Source organism: Octopus sinensis, linkage group LG14 (assembly GCF_006345805.1).
Source record: "Octopus sinensis linkage group LG14, ASM634580v1, whole genome shotgun sequence".
NCBI classification, from domain to species: domain Eukaryota; kingdom Metazoa; phylum Mollusca; class Cephalopoda; order Octopoda; family Octopodidae; genus Octopus; species Octopus sinensis.
Window position 1 is genome coordinate 20,015,368 of NC_043010.1, and position 16,567 is coordinate 20,031,934.

The following is a 16,567-nucleotide window of genomic DNA, read 5'->3' on the forward strand; positions in this document are numbered from 1 at the left end:
CTGTTCTCAAGTAGTACCAATAAGTTCTGTGTCCCTTCAGCAGTTTTATTTATATTTCTAGTCATACTTGACAAAATATTACATTCCACATTGTTACCAACGGATGTCTGTTCGTTTGAAGATCTTTGAAATAATGGTCCACAGCGCTGCTCCTTAGAATTTCCGCTTTGTTATGTGTAAATAGTGGACGAGGTAAGAACCACGATTTCATGTTTCCGTTTATTTTGTTCCCCTTTTTTATGGATTTATATTTTAATTAAATTATTAAATATTTATATAATCTTAAAAACAGAAACACATTTGAGTTTAGTATCGCATTAAAATTTACCGTTTCGTAATTAGTGATTCGTTTCTGGTTCTTTGGTCTGTCAGCTGAAGATCCATGAACTTCAATTAAAACAGATGAAGCTATTTAATTCCTATTTCTTTACTACCCTCAAGGGGCTGAAGCTATTTAATTCCAATCAAACCAAAGCATTCCTTCGATATAGCTCGACAAAGTCAAGACATTTCACTTGGGGTATTTCTGTGGTTTGTGGAGTTTAGATATAACGAAATTATGCCAGCAATGTCTCATTTTAAACTTGAAGAAAAAAAAAAGCCTTGCATATTTGTTCTCACCTGTTTCATGTGTGTATGTAAAATCCGCAAATTTCCAAGCAGAAAACAGAATCGAATTGTAATTTGCTTCCATGGAAATACCCAAAGTGAAGTATTTTGGTTTTGTCGAGTTATATCGAAAGAATGCCATATAATCTTAAAAACAGAAACATATTTGAGTTTAGTATCACATTAAAATTTACCGTTTCATAATTAGTAATTCGTTTATGATCATTTGGTCTGTCAGCTGTAAAGTTTGGTTTTACAATGAACTGCAATTAAAACAGATGAAGCGATTTAATTCTAATCAAATCAATTATGTTTGTGTAATAATTACAAAGTTCTGTTTCTGCCAGACTCTTTAAATGTAAATCAAGGCGGGGGTAAAGAATACGTATACCCCTGTTTTCGGCGTAACAAACCCCCTAAACCCCGGGTGTACGTATTCTTTACTTTCGCCGTAAATCAATATCTTCGAATAAATCATCCGGTTGTTTTGATTTGGCAATAATTAAGGTAGGGTTCAAATTCCGCCCAGGTCGACTTTGCCTTTCATCCTTTCGGGGTCGATAAATTAAGTACCAGTTGCATACTGAGGAATCAATCAAATCAACTGGCCTCCTCCCGCAAAATTTCGGGCCTTGTACCTAGAGTAGAAAAGAATAATTGAGGTAGGCTCAGTTGTGCTGCTATTAATCCCGTATAAGAATTTATGTCATTTCTATAGATATGTACCCTTCCGACTTTGTTGCCTCATAACCTCCAGAAGATTAGATACTTTTTAACGATATTTGCAAGAAATACAGCTGAGATGCCCTAGATTAAAAGTATGTAAGGATTTGCTGGAAAGAATTTTTCCGAGAGGGTGACGAAAGGAGTTTCGGAAAATTCACACGACCCAACTTTTTTTCCCCACAACTTTCATGCAAATTGATATCTTTTAATGAAATTTTATTAAGATAAAATACCTTTCAAACGGCGGCATGGCATAGATTACGATTAGAAAGAAATTTGTTGGGAATTTTTTTTTTGTCTGAGGAGTGGAGAGAAGATTTCGGACCAGGGTGCCTACGTAAATTGGAATTTCTCCGTTTTGACAGGGATTTTCCCGTTTTTCTTTTTTGTTTTTTCACCACAACCTTCGAAATGACGACGATCGTGTTTATGTGAAAAAATGATTTGGAAATTTTTTTTTTTTTTTTTCTTCACCACCTAACTCCAGGCCAATTTTGGCGAATTTTCTTGGCGCTTCGCACTTAAAAATCGTGGAAGCCTTTAAGGTGAAAGAAAAAAAAAGTGTGCGATTCAAGGGAGATAAGTAACAAAAAAAAATGGTCTTTTAAATTTTTACCCCAACCAAGCGAGTCCGTGTGTGTGTAAGAAAAAGAATTTTCTACCTGAAATATGATATTAAAATAAATTATCTTTTACATACCTATAGATAAATCTCAGCAATGACCTTGTCAGACTCTCCAATATTTTAAAATTATAAACAAAATACAATCGGGGGGTGCGAAGTGGGGTTGAAAAAAATCAAATTTTCAAATATTTTTTTTTACTGCATAAATTTGTTTATGAGGAGAAAAGTATTGAAAAGCCACAATACATGTAAGAGTGAGAATAAAAAACCAAGAGGGTGATCTTGGGATGTGCTAGAAACAATAGCCAAATCTCCCTTAAATTACACTTTTTCATCTGAAAATATTTACAAAAATCAGTCTGGAGGGAGTGGGAGCAATGAAAAAATAAAATCATATATTTTCAAAACTTTTTTCATAGAGAGATACCACCCGCCCCACATCATTTCAGAGGCTGTGGTGCAAAAGAATCAGAAAAATCCCTGTCAAAATGGAGCAGCTCCAACCTATGTTGGCTCCCTGATCCGAAACTCCTCTCCCCACTCTGTTGGAAAAATTTTTCCCAACAAATTTTTTATAATTGTAATCTATGCTGTTTGAAAGATACCCATTTTCCTGAAAGTTATGAGGTAAAATATGAGATTGTGTGAATTTTCCAAAACTCCTTTCACACCCTCTTAGAAAAATTCTCTCCAGCAAATCCTTACATATTCTAAATCTTTGGCATCTAAGCAAAAGTATCCATTTTTCTGGAGGTTATGAGGCAACAGAGCTGGAGGCATACATATCTGTACTTATGCCGAATTTATTTCCAATTGTGTTTTTAAAAAAAGTTTGTAATTAGAGCAAAACTGTTCATTAAGGCAGTTTAATTGAGAAGTCTACATAATCATCATAATTCTTTGGTTTTGCAGTTCTATATTTAAGAGATGAAGAATTATGCTCATTATTTACATTTGTCTTGGGGAAATTTCAAACCTGGGTTTTCATTCCTAAGGTATTTTTCGATGTTATTATTCAGGTCACTGCTTGGAATCGAACTTGGAATTAGTAGCCCGCAATCTTAACCACTACGCCATATGCCCATGGGCAATTATGGAGTGAATTTTAGGTTTTATAAATCTAATATTTTCCTATCCTTCCTTAATACCAGTTCCCATATGCTACTCATATCTGCACTCGGTCTGCTTAGGAGGTTTTTGTGTCCTAGCATATGTGCTGCTTCTTTTAGTTTTCGTATTTTCCAGTGGTGTTCTCTGTTTATTATTTTAACTTCATCCCACAGGGGAAGGTGGTCTCCAAGACACCTGATGAAGGCTGGGGGGTATATCAGCGGAAACGTTGTATTAACAACAAACAAGATGAGGACAAATATCAGTCAAATGTAAATAATCTTTGGTTTTGGGTTTGATCTCATTGTGCAGCACCATGGCAATTGACTTCTGCTATAACCTCATGTTGAAGGAGGGAACCAAAGCTAAACCATTCATCATCATCATCATCATCATTTAACATCTGCTTTGCATGGGTTGGATGGTTTGACTGAAAACTAGTAAGCCAAGGAGCTGCACCAAGTTCCAATCTGATTTCGCACTAGCACGGTATATCGCCAAGGGCCTTGGTCACCCATCACTGCCTCCATGAGGCCCAACACTTGAATGGAGCTTTTTATGTACCACAGGCATGGGAGACAGTCAGACAGCACTGGCGTCGGCCAAGACTATGATTTCACGTGGCTTGACAGGTCTTCTCAAGCATAGCATATTGCCCAACATTTGGTGAGTGCTTTTTACATGCCAGTTATGTGACACTGGCATCAGCCATGGCTACAGTTCATATTCTATAGTATATCTACGGTGTTACTCATAGCATATTATTGCCCAAAAGACTGCCTTATTGCCACTTGTTACTTTATTGAGAATCCTATGAAAGGAATAAATTCTTAAGTTTAAGAATCTTGTTTGTTTTTAAAAAGTTGTAAAACATGAAAAAAATGTTTCTAAAACTTCAATGTTTTATTTTTAATTTTCTTTTTCTTCTAAAGTTGATTATTTCTTAGCTAGAATGTCGTTCCAAGTGAATTTGCCACCCTCTGTGGTGACGAAAATGGCCATGTCTGAACAGACTGAGCAAGATGAGCCGAAAAAACAGTCTCGTGAGGATTGGAAAAAGATGAAGGAGTTAGAGGAGGCTCGTAAAGCTGGTACGGTTCCTGCAATGCAAGATGAGGAAGGAAAGTAAGTCATCTCGTTTTTTTTCACTTTTTACTTCCTAAATTTTTGGTGAGGTGTGTGGGGAACCAAAAACTCTTTCTAATTTCTCTCCTGTCAAAAACTAGATTTGAACTTCTCACTGTTGGAAAGGATTTTTGAATGTGGTCAGTTTTACTTGAAATTTTATTCCAGTTAAATGTATTTTATTAAAATACAAACTTGTTAAAAATTCTAATATGTTTGAAGCATATTTGAACCTGAAAAAAAACATTCATTGTATTTTGTGATGAAGAAAATTTCTTGCTGTAGATAAATAAATGTAAATACACTGAGTCAGCTTCCTGCGTACCCTGGCCCAGACTCTTTCGGCTGCTTTGCATTTCAGAGTGGTCGTCCTTCAGCAACAATATTTAATTGCTCCAAATAATCTGTTTTGAAATTTTTGAAGTGTTATCTGTCCATGAAATATATTATTTTCTTTCCGTATTTTTCTTTCAGAGATATCAATCCCCATATTCCACAATATATTATGCAGGCCCCTTGGTATTTTGGGGCAGATAAACCAACACTGAAACATCAGCGACCCCAGGAACAAAAGGAGAAATATTTTGCCAAGTTAGATGAGCACTACAAGAGAGGAGTAAAACAGGTGAGTTCTTTTCTTTGACAGTTCCTTTGAAATTCTAAATATTGACTTGTTAACCATTTTATGAAGGAACATCTTATTGTTTGCTTCTTAACCCTTTTGTGGCTATATTTCTTATGATATACACCAAAGGTTCTCAATAGGGGACATTTGGAGCTTGAGTGGGGTGTTTTGGAGCAAAGGGACTCTCTTGTACCAAAGAGCACTCTTTCGATAGACAACATGTTGATCTCATAAGAGTCGCACGGTGGAAATAGACGTAATTGTCAAACTTATAATTTATTATTTCATTTTTTTTGCATTTCAATTTGTACATCTGTTCTCCCAACTGTGTACAAGCGCATATGTAAAACAATGTTCTTTATTTTTTAATCATTATCTGCTGATATCAAAATAAGTAGTATATTGAAAAATCAAAATATTTTCTATGTGGGTGGGATCTGTGACTCTAAGGATCAAAATTTGGCCAAAATGGGTTGAGAAACTTTGATATACACTATCCACGATTTTAAAAATAGCCAAGAATTTGGAAGGACTTAACTGAATAATTAATTTTTTCATACAGTTCTATATTTAAGAGATGAGGAATTAAGTACATTATTTACATTTGACAGATATTTGTCCTCATCTTGTTTGTTGTTAACACAACGTTTCAGCTGATATAAACTCCAGCCTTCATCAGTTGTCTTGGGGAAATTTCGCACCTGGGTTCTCATTCCAAAGGTATTTTTCGCCGCCGCCAACGACGAGGAGGAGGAGGAGGAGGTCACTGCCTGGAATCGAACTTGGAATCTTGGTGTTAGAAGCCCACGCTCTTAATCACTACGCCATATGCCTGCAAGCCCAAGATTCTGAATTTGATTCCAAGCAGTGACCTGAATAATAATAATACGAAGAAGAATGACATAAAAAAATACCTTAGGAATGAGAACCCAGGTTCAAAATTTCCCCAAGACACCTGATGAAGGCTGGAGGGTATATCAGCCGAAACGTTGTGTTAACAACAAACAAGATGAGAGCAAATATCCATCAAATGTAAATAATGTAAATAATGCTGCTGATGATGATGTTGATGGTAGATCAATGATGGTCTGTAGCAGAGTCTACTCTGTTGCAAGAGGAGGCAAGCACCATATCTTAATGTGCTGCTTCTTACAGGAGCTACTCTTGAGAGTTTTTCTTTTTCAACTCCTATATTTTCCCATCGGTGTCTGAAACCCTTTAAAATAGTCAGGAACACTGCCCTTTCTGCTTTGAGTAAACCATTAAAATATTTAAGATAGAAATTACAATGTATGTCTCCAACAATAAAACCCTATCAGTGTGTTTTGTTTTGTCTTATATGACACGCTTTTATCTACTTGTTTCTTAGGTAGTCGTTGCTACTAAATACCGAAAAGGCTCTTGTGAGAACTGTGGATCAATGACACACAAAAAGAAAGATTGTTTAGAGGTAAAGGACTTTTTTTATTGTGTTTTTATATAGCTACGTACATCCAAACATTTTTATATATATATATATATATACATGCGGTGAATATACTGACGTCTAAATTAAGCAAAAATAGAAAATAACACTGACATCTCATTTTAACAGATATATTTATCAAAATTACATGAAAATATCTTGAAATACTAAAGAGTAAATTTATTCAATAAAATCGTCATTGGCTTCAACCATAACCTCCAGACAACTTCGGAATCTCTTGCACCTCTTCTGGATGGCCACCTTGTTTAAGTTGGTGAATGCTGCCATAATCTTTGGCTTCAGTTCATCTTTCGTGTTGGTCTCTCGCTCAACTGCACCCCACACATAATAATCAAGGAGGTTGCAGTCTGGGGAGTTAGGTGGCCAGGAGTTAGGGGCGATGTTGTCGCAGAAATTGTCTGACAGTCATGACTAGGTTCTCCTGCTTGTGTGGCATGGTGCAGAGTCCTGTTATCAGACATAGGGTCTTCCAGCAGCCACCCTCTTGACCCAGGACAGCATTACCTCCCCCAAGCACATGATATTGGCCTCCATGTTGATTGTGAGGCTGTGTGGGAAGATGAATGGTGCATAACATAGCCATCACTAGTGATCACTCCAAAACACTATGATGTTGACTGGATGTTTGATTTTTATCACTCTTGGTACATTTCCTCAGATTGACACCCAAACACTCTGAAATGTTTGTACTGGAGCTTCCAGTGTGAATGCTAAGCAGTACAGCTTGTCGTTTCCAAATTTCTGGCAGAGTGAATTGTGTCATGCTGTTGCTTTTTGCACAGACGGTGCCTAAGCAACCCTACTATACTGCGTAGTCAACAAAATCAAAAACAAACAATGCGTACGCGTGAAATTTAAAATTTAAAATGGCGACAATTTACACATAACACCCTCTGTATGTGTATATATGTATATATATATAATATATAGAGAAAAAAACCACTATTATGTAATTCAAACAATGATAGACATAAACAAAATCATAAATAATTGATAAAATATATTTTTATAAAACATAACTAGATCACAAAAAGTATAAAAATGAATAATCAATATATAAGTTTGGAGATATACTCCCTAATATTATTATTATGTATGTATATATATATATATATATATATATAAAATATGAATTAGAGATATATAATTAGTATATATTTATACTGTGAAATTTGATTTAATACTAAACCTAATTTTTCCATGTAAGTTTGGAGCTATACTCCCTAATATTATTAAATATATATATACACACATTTGTGTGTGCAGGCATGGCTGTATGGTTCATTATTCTGTGTGTAAGAAGAGGTATGTTACTGACTGAGATAGATTGTTACTGTACATTCCTATTAAATTCATGTATGCACTTTAATAGCATTATTATATTGTTTTTATTTGTTTTATGATTATATCTTCAAGCCACCAAGCTATTCGTCTAAGAAGATCAATTTGTATTTTTGTTTGTTGTAACACTTAAATTCAATAAATAAGTTAACAATCATTTCTTATACATGATCAATATGACCTAACTGAATAACTTTCAATATTCATAGTACAATTTTGGCAGTGTTTTCAAACTTGTCAATGACAGGTGTTTCTGCTAGTAATCGCATATTTACTGCAAAGAAGAATTTTGTTCTTATCTAAATTTATTTTTTCCATTTTTGTCAAATTTCAGCGTCCACGCCGAGTTGGTGCTAAATACACAGGTGATCACATAGCAGCTGATGAACATATCGTACCTGTAATGAACTATGATTATGATGGGAAAAGAGACATCTGGAATGGTTATGATCCTGAAGCACACCAAAAGAAACTCTTTGGAGAATACTCAAAAATATTACAGGTAATAACAGGCTTTTGATGTTTCACAGCTAAGCAGTTACCTTGTGGTAGATTAAATCTGCCATTTTGAAGTAGTTGTCACATATTATTGAGACAATGTCATATGTTGTTGTGAGGCAGTAAATTGCTTCTGTTTCATTGAAAGTCATATATTGTTGCAATACGAATGTCATATAGAAATGTGAGACCATATTGTATATTACCTGTGAAGGCCCAAGCTTAGCTGCACAGGTGTAAGCATAGCTGTATAGGCATAACAAGGCTGCATAGATGCAGGCTTGACTGTGTGGCTTGCTTCCCAACCATGTGGTTGCAGGTTCAGTTCCACTGTATAGTACCTTGGGTAACAGTCTCTGCTACAGCCTTTGGCTGACCAAAGTCTTGTGAGAAAATTTGGTAGACAAAAACTGAGAGGATAATCATATATATATACATAGATGCAGGAGTGGCTGTGTGGTAAATAGCTTGCTTACCAACCACATGGTTTTGGGTTCAGTCCCACTGCGTGGCACCTTGGGCAAGTGTCTTCTACTATAGCCTCAGGCCAACCAAAGTCTTGTGAGTGAATTTGGGAGATGGAGACTGAAAGAAGCCTGTCATATATATATGTTTGTGTGTATGCTTGTGTCTGTGTTTGTCTCCCCACCATCTCTTGACAACCGATGCTGGTGTGTTTATGTCCCCGTAACTTAGCAGTTTGGCAATAAAGACCTATAGAATAAGTACTTGGCTTACAAAGAATTAGTCCTGGGGTTGATTTGCTTGACTGAAGGCAGTGCTCCAGCATGGCTGCAGTCAAAAGATATAAAATGAAAGATTATCCACTTAATTGCCCATGTTCTCGGGTTCCCAACTGGGAACCAAAACCATGATTAGTGTTTATTTCTGATGAACCTATATCACTCACTGGTCTTTGTAAGATACTGGTATCATAGCTAGACTAGGCTTTGCTGATGAGGTCTAACAAGATCAGAACATTCCTACAGTTATCACCCTTGCTACTAAAGCTCAAACTTATTCTTCCCTGTGTTCCAGATTTTATTAATCATAATACAAATTTTTTTGATTGAAAAAGTTGTCTTCCATCCTTGCCTCTTCTTTTTCTTTATAAAATTCATCACTGAAATAATTATTTGCTCTCATTACTTCAGATATAATTTTAAATTAATTAAAATTTTTTTTGTTTACCACATCGACAACACCAACACTCTGTCTTCACTAACTCAACATGCCATAAACTGTCTTACACTTGAATATATTGGTATTTGTTTGAAATAGTCACCGTTCGCTGTTCTACACAAACTAAACTATTTGATCACTTTGTTACAGGCCAAACAGTTGCTAAAAGAAGAGAAGGATATTGAAGATATAAGGGAGGACACTGTACAGAGGGTGAGATAAACTTTACTATTGTTGTTGTCATTCATCATCATCATCATCGTTTAACGTCCGCTTTCCATGCTAGCATGGGACGATTTGACTGAGGTCTGGCGAACCAGACTCCAGTCTGATCTGGCAGAGTTTCTACAGCTGGATGCCCTTCCTAACATCAACCAATCCGAGAGTGTAGTGGGTGCTTTTACGTGCCACCGGCATGAGGGCCAGTTTGGTGGTACTGGCAATGGCCACATCCAAATGGTGCTTTTTATGTGCCACCTGCACAGGAGCCAGTACAGCGGCACTGGCAACGTCCTCGCTTGAATGTTTCACATGCCACTAGCACAAGTGCTAGTAAGGTGATGCGAAAATGATCACACTCGAATGGTGTGCTTAATGTGCCACCGGCACGAAGGCCAGTTTGTTGCTCACGCAACGATCTCACTCGTATGGTACTCTTAGCGCTCCACTAGCAATGGATGCCGGTCACCAAGTTTGATTAATATTATTATTATTAATATTATTATTATTATTAAGGCAGCAAGCTGGCAGGAGAGATGCTTAGCAGTATTTTGCCTGCGATTAAATTTCACTAAGGTCCACTTGCCTTTCATCATTTTGGGGGTCAATAGATTAAGTACCAGTGAAATACTGGGGTTGATGTAATTGACTCATCCCCTCCCCCTAAAATGGCTGCCTTTGTGGCAAAATTTGAAACCATTATTATTATTATTATTATTATCATTATTATTATCATCATCATCAGCATCATCATAATCATCATTATTTTTATTATTGTTGTTGTTCTTATTTATTGTTAATATTATTGTTATTATTTCTTGTTAATATTATTATTATTATGGTGGTGACCTGGCAGAATTATTAGCACATTGGACGAAATGCTTACGTTCTGAGTTCAAATTCCACTGAGGTCGACTTTGCCGTTCATCCTTCTGGTGGTGGTCAATAAATTAAGTACCAGTTGCGTACTGGGATTTGATGAAATCGACTGGTTCCCTCCCCTCCAATTCCAGGCCTTGTGCCTATAGTAGAAAGGATTATTATTATTATTATTATTATTATTATTATTATTATTATTTAAGGTGTGAAGGCACATGGCTCAGTGGTTAGAGTGGTATGTATGGGTGACTGCTGGTCTTCCTAAACAACTTTGCCCGGACTTGTGCCTGAGAGGTTAACTTTCAAGGTGCAATCCCATGGTCAACCATTCCGAAAGTGTAGTGGGTGCTTTTTACATGCCACCGGCATGGGGGCCAGTCAGGAAGCACTGGCATTGACCATGCTCAAATGATGCTTTTTATGAGCTACCAACAATGGAGGCAGTCAGGTGGCATTGGCATCGACCCACGCTCAAATGGTGCTTTTTACATGCCACCAGCATGGGCGCCAGTTGGGCGGCATTGGCATCGACCCACGCTCAAATGGTGCTTTTTACGAGTCACCAGCACTGGAGCCAGTCAGGTGGCATTGGCATCGACCATGCTCAAATGGTGCTTTTTACGTGGCACCAGCATGGGCGCCAGTCGGGCGGCACTGGCATCGACCTATGCTCGTATGGTGCTTAACAGATTGGTGAAAATGTTAGAGTGTTCAGTCAGGATGTCTTACTGTATCTGTTTCAGCTCTGTTCTGCATTCAAGTGATTATATTGGTACCATTGTCTTACCATTCTCTTGGGTTCATCATTGGCATAAAGAATAACTTGCATGCAAAGACAACTGCATGTCTTCCATCGAACAAACTTTGCCCAGGCTTGAGCATTACGGGTCTAAATCTATGACCAACACTGACTGACAGAGGTCTTAGAATTTTGCTGGCTATTAACCTCGTTTTTAAAGTTGAAAATATATGAAATAAAAAAAAAAGATGTATATTTAATGCAATGAGGTCAACAGTTCTGAGAATTATAACCTGAGAAGATAAATTGTTGTTTATTTTATTTGGAAATACTCACATTTCTTATTTTGTATCTTTTTTTTTTTTCAGACGCGGGACAGTGATGATGAAGACAAATATGCAGATGATGTTGACATGCCTGGTCAGAAGTTTGAAACCAAACAAAGAATCACAGTTAGAAACCTGCGTATTCGAGAAGACACTGCAAAAGTAATTTCCATTTTCCAATTTATTTTTGTTTCTGCAATTGTTCTGGTTTTCCTTCCATGTGGCTCCGATCTGTTACCATTCTTGTCTTCAACATGTTGATTTTTTTCATTACTCTCTGTTCTGTTTTTAATCAGCCAAGATTCTATGTGGTGTCTGGACCTGTTAGACATTGCTTAGCATCACACTGTGCTACCTTAAAACAAGGTCACATTGGACAGTGTATTTTAAGAGGTACAAAAAGATGAGATGGTCAAGGCTGGAATGCCCTTGATCATAAATCTGCTTCATAAGGGCTGCAGTGTCCTAAACAACAACACTGGTTAGAAAATTACTATTTGTAAATCTCACAACAAGAGATATTCAGCAACAGTATTTTGGAGTAAAGATTGTTTGCCAACATAACATGGCAGTAATATTCTAATTTATAGATCAGTGACTAGTTGTCATTTTAAAAACTATATATTTCAAATGGGAATTTGGCAGTGCCACCTCTAGCTGAACAATTATGCTGTGCTGATGAAGGGAAATAACCCAGAAATCTCGATACACAGATATTGTTTTGAGGTGAGTTGGGGTGCTAGATTCCCTTGTTTGAAAATATAAGGACACAGATTGTGTCGCATAGCCAGCTTGGGATGATGTCTCCTGAGGCTAAATTACAGCAACATTCGTCCTAAACCAGGACTGCTGTATTATGTTGGCAAACAATCTTTACTCGAGCAACACTGGTGTCGAGAGAGAGAGAGAGAGAGATAGAAAGCCCATCAGCCAAAATCTCCTCGAATACTTCAAGTTAAACGTTCATAAAATTTTCTCTCTAATTGCCATCAGAATCAGCTGTAAGAACTAGGATCATCACCATATTGAAATTCTCAGTGTCCAATTCATCTGTTATTGCCAGTAGTTAAGCTGCTGGAAGCTGAGAATTGAACTCTGATGGACACCTGCATGCTATATTCTTCATTGAATTCATTGTTCTCTCCCTCATCTTGCTGACAGCATATCTCTACTTAGATTTCTTGTGATACAATTTCTGTGCCTCTTTCTTCTCAATGTCAGCACTCTTTGCAAACTACTCTTATTAACTTTTCTTATCTTTTGCAGTATTTATATAACCTTGATCCAAATTCCAGTTTTTACGACCCTAAAACAAGGGCTATGAGAGAGAATCCTTTTAAAAATTCTGGAAAAGAAGAAACAGAGTATGTACTTTTGTTTTTTTATAGAGAAGAATAAATCAATTAACAATACAACTTGATCTCGTATTGGTTTTGATGAGAGGAACTACACACTCATTATATAGAACATTATATAGTGTGAATGGATCAATGTGTGTATGACAAGGCTGGGCCCTCAGTGTACTTGCAACAGACCCTCCAGTAGGTATCATCACAATCCTTGTCTGTCCATTTTCATTCACAAGCTCTAGGTTGAGCTAAAGCTTTGATGGTAGACACTTAATTAAGCAGCCACAGACTGGGATCAAAGCCAGTTCTTCATGAGAGCCTTTTTTCTCTTTTATTTGTTTGATTTGCAGTCCCTCCAAGACTGGTGAGATTGATGTTGTTAATGGTCTGTTTAAACTGTTGCAGATTAACACTTGCAGGGAACAGATTACAGGGGGACAACATTCTGGGGAGGAAAGATTGGTCATAGTGGCTAGTGCAGGGTAAGCATGATGGGGCGACTATAACAAAGGTGATGAGAGTTGAAGAGATAAAAGGGTCAGAGGTGATTAAGTATGAAAGGTATGAGACCAGTCAGCTCCAGGAAACGTAGATCAATATCGTAGTAATAGAAAAGATAGAGCGAGGAGACAGCATGACTGGAGTCCATTAGTGATGGAATGCCAATTAACTGAATGTGTCTTGATAAGCAAAACATAGCCAAACTCTTGGACATTCATTTGGCCATGAATGTCCTAGAGTTGAATACATACAAGCTTTTATTTACTAATTTAGATTCCTAATTGATATTGTTTATTTGTCCAATTATTATACTACATGTTGATAGTCCTTCGTTGTCATTAACTCACTTTGTGCCTTTCTCCTCACAGACTGAAATATGCTGGAGATAATTTTGTTCGATATTCCAAAGATGCACAGAAAATGGCCCAAAGACAAAGTAAAATTGTTTTATTTGATTTCTGTTTCATTGATTTCAATTTTATTTATTGTTGAATAACTCTGATTAGTTCTTTCTTGTAGAGATTGCCAATTAAATATCAAGGAGTAACTAACATGTCTGTTTTCCCAAATATGCACATCGGATCTGAGTTTGCACAAGGTATTTGCAGAAAGTTTCAGGTCTGTGGATACTCTGATTAATGGAAATGTATGCACAGCTGATGATCGTTACTCAACCAACCTAATGAGCCAGTCCACTAATTGGTTACTCATGGGTTCTACTTGTGTTCAATTGTTATGCAAGGCTTTTAGACTGCATTAACCCAGCTCTGATTTTTACACTTGATATCAAATTCAACCAAGATGCCAGCATCAAATTTTGTATCAAGTTCAGAAAATCATCATCATATGTCCATTTTCCATGCTGGCACAGATTGGACAGCTCGACAGGAACCAGCCAGTCAGAGAGCTGTCCAGGTTCCAATTTCCTATTTTGGCATGGTTTCTAAGGCTTGATGCCCTTCCTAATGTCAAATGCTTTACAGAATGTGCTACTGGCACAGGTGGTTTTACATGACACAGGTACCGGCAGGAATGTATTTTACATGACACTGGCATGTAAAATGCACTCATTTAATTTTCAGAAATTTCTGAATATAAGTCATCCCTCAAAACGCAATGTTAAGCTTCAGGTCAGAGACAGGTTTTTGAGTTGCCCATTCATTTCAAGGCTGGTTGAATATCAGCTGAAGGCAATAAGCATTCCTGCTGACCAACTGTAATGACCATTTAAAGTGGCCACTCATAGTGACCACTAGCTGCTGTCGTTCATGGTGACCATTCACAGCAACATATCATGGTGGCTGATCACAACAGCCATTCATTGCGGCCATTTACTTTGACCCCTCACAGTAACCAACCACTGTGACCACTTGCACTACCATTTGTGATGACCATTCAGTGACCACTCACTAGCAAAACACGCCAATAAAAGTGAAAAAGTTAGTGAACTCGTCCATGAGACTGCCATAAAATAACCATCTCGCTTGAGTAGAATCAGTTATGGAGTCTGCTAGAAGACGTTCATGGAAACCCTAAACATATTTGCTGTGAGGCTTATTCCTCCAGTGTTTACTCCACATCTTTCTGTACTCCTTTGAACATTTTCCCCAAGTTGCTTGATTTCTATTGAAGGTAAAGGGAGGGAGGGTAACACTTTGAAATGGTTAATGAAAGTGAAATGGAATCACAGACAGCATAAGAAAACTTTCAGCTAAAACACTTCCACTGTGCTTTTGAAATGTGATAGATATGGCTGAAACCTGTGCGGAGGCTATTTAAAAGTGAATGGTATCAAAAACCTAAATTATAAAATGCATTATTTACTAAAATACCAGCATGTTTTTATAGAATTTTGTGATACCATCTTGTATTAGAATATCTGATTATTTTGGGTGCCAGGGTGATTTATAAGGTGACCCCCACCCAAGAGACAAACATCCTATGTCAATATTTGACAACCGCTAATTTCAACAGTTGCTACTTTAGTTGTTCAACAACAAATCAATACCGATTCCATTGAATTGTCTTTCATCTTTTATTTAGACATAATCGATGCCAGATAATATTGCCGAATGTCTCCCGTCTATTTTAAGATGGTAGCATCTGGTTTAACTCTTTAGCATTCAGATTACTCTGTCAAATGTAATGCTTATTTATTCAGTGCTTGAGAAGACCTGTTGAGTCAAGCGAAATTGTAGCCGTGGCCAAAGCTAGTGCCACCTGACTGGCACCCATGAAATCACCATACAAGCGTGGACGATGCCAGTGCCACCTGATTGGCCTCCGTGCCAGTGGCATATAAAAAGCACCCACTACACTCTCAGAATGGTTGACGTTAGGGAGGGCATTCAGCTGTATAAACATTGCCAGATGAGATTGGAGCCTGGTGCGGCCTCCAGTCAAACCGTCCAACCCATGCCAGCATGGAAAACAGATGTCAAACGATGATGATGATGATTGTTTTGAATTAATCCTGGATTATTTCATAGCTTCAAGGTTTCAACAAGTTGATTGCTTATTTTTTTAATGATAATGTGGGATGCATGTGAAAGGCCAGGTGTGACCAGTTTAAATACTAAGGAGTTAAGAGAGATTTAGCTACTGTTTCCTGCAAACCTGGTGCCATGTAGAAGCTCCTTTGTTTGGCTTGTAATTTCATAAATTCTTTAATGATATTGAGATTGTTCCAATAACGGTCAATAAAGACAACTGACATTTCACATTTACAGAGAAATAAGGAGCAATAAATTTTAAACCAGGCTTGGTAGGTATTGAACTCCAGTCATCTATTTTACATTTCAGTGTTTGCCTGGGATGCATATGAGCGTGGTGTTGATGTCCACCTCCAAGCTGACCCTACCAAGTTGGAATTGTTACACAAGGAATATGAAAACAGGAAGGATCAATTTAAAACGGGTCAAAGAGAAGGTATTTTAGAGAAGTACGGAGGTGAAGAACATTTAGAGGCTCCACCAAAACAACTCCTTTTGGCCCAGTCGGTAAGTAATTCGTTTTATATCAGGGGAAATTTATAATATTTGCCTGGCAGACTCATTAGAGAGTCAGGTAAAATGCATGTGGTATTCAGTTGTGATTATTGACATTCTGAGATCAAATCCCATCAAGATTAACTCTGCATTTTGTCCTTTTGAGACCCAAAAATAAATAAATATTCAAGTACTGGAGTTGAATTAATCTTTTATCTTTCATTTGTCTTAGTCATTAGA

The 16,567-nt window shown here is 37.2% G+C and overlaps 1 protein-coding gene across 1 annotated transcript in view; it reads left to right on the forward strand.

Annotated features, from left to right (window-relative positions):
- The first annotated feature begins 50 nt into the window (after positions 1-50).
- Positions 51-16,567, forward strand: part of LOC115219020 (pre-mRNA-splicing factor SLU7) — a 28,110-nt gene continuing 11,593 nt past the window's right edge. Inside the window, exons 1-10 of the mRNA XM_029789063.2 lie at positions 51-192; positions 4,003-4,195; positions 4,670-4,820; positions 6,190-6,270; positions 7,982-8,149; positions 9,478-9,540; positions 11,533-11,652; positions 12,757-12,854; positions 13,709-13,776; positions 16,143-16,339. Coding sequence (XP_029644923.1) covers positions 4,023-4,195; positions 4,670-4,820; positions 6,190-6,270; positions 7,982-8,149; positions 9,478-9,540; positions 11,533-11,652; positions 12,757-12,854; positions 13,709-13,776; positions 16,143-16,339 — 1,119 coding nt within the window. The 5' untranslated portion in view covers positions 51-192; positions 4,003-4,022. The remainder of the gene's footprint in view (positions 193-4,002; positions 4,196-4,669; positions 4,821-6,189; positions 6,271-7,981; positions 8,150-9,477; positions 9,541-11,532; positions 11,653-12,756; positions 12,855-13,708; positions 13,777-16,142; positions 16,340-16,567) is intronic.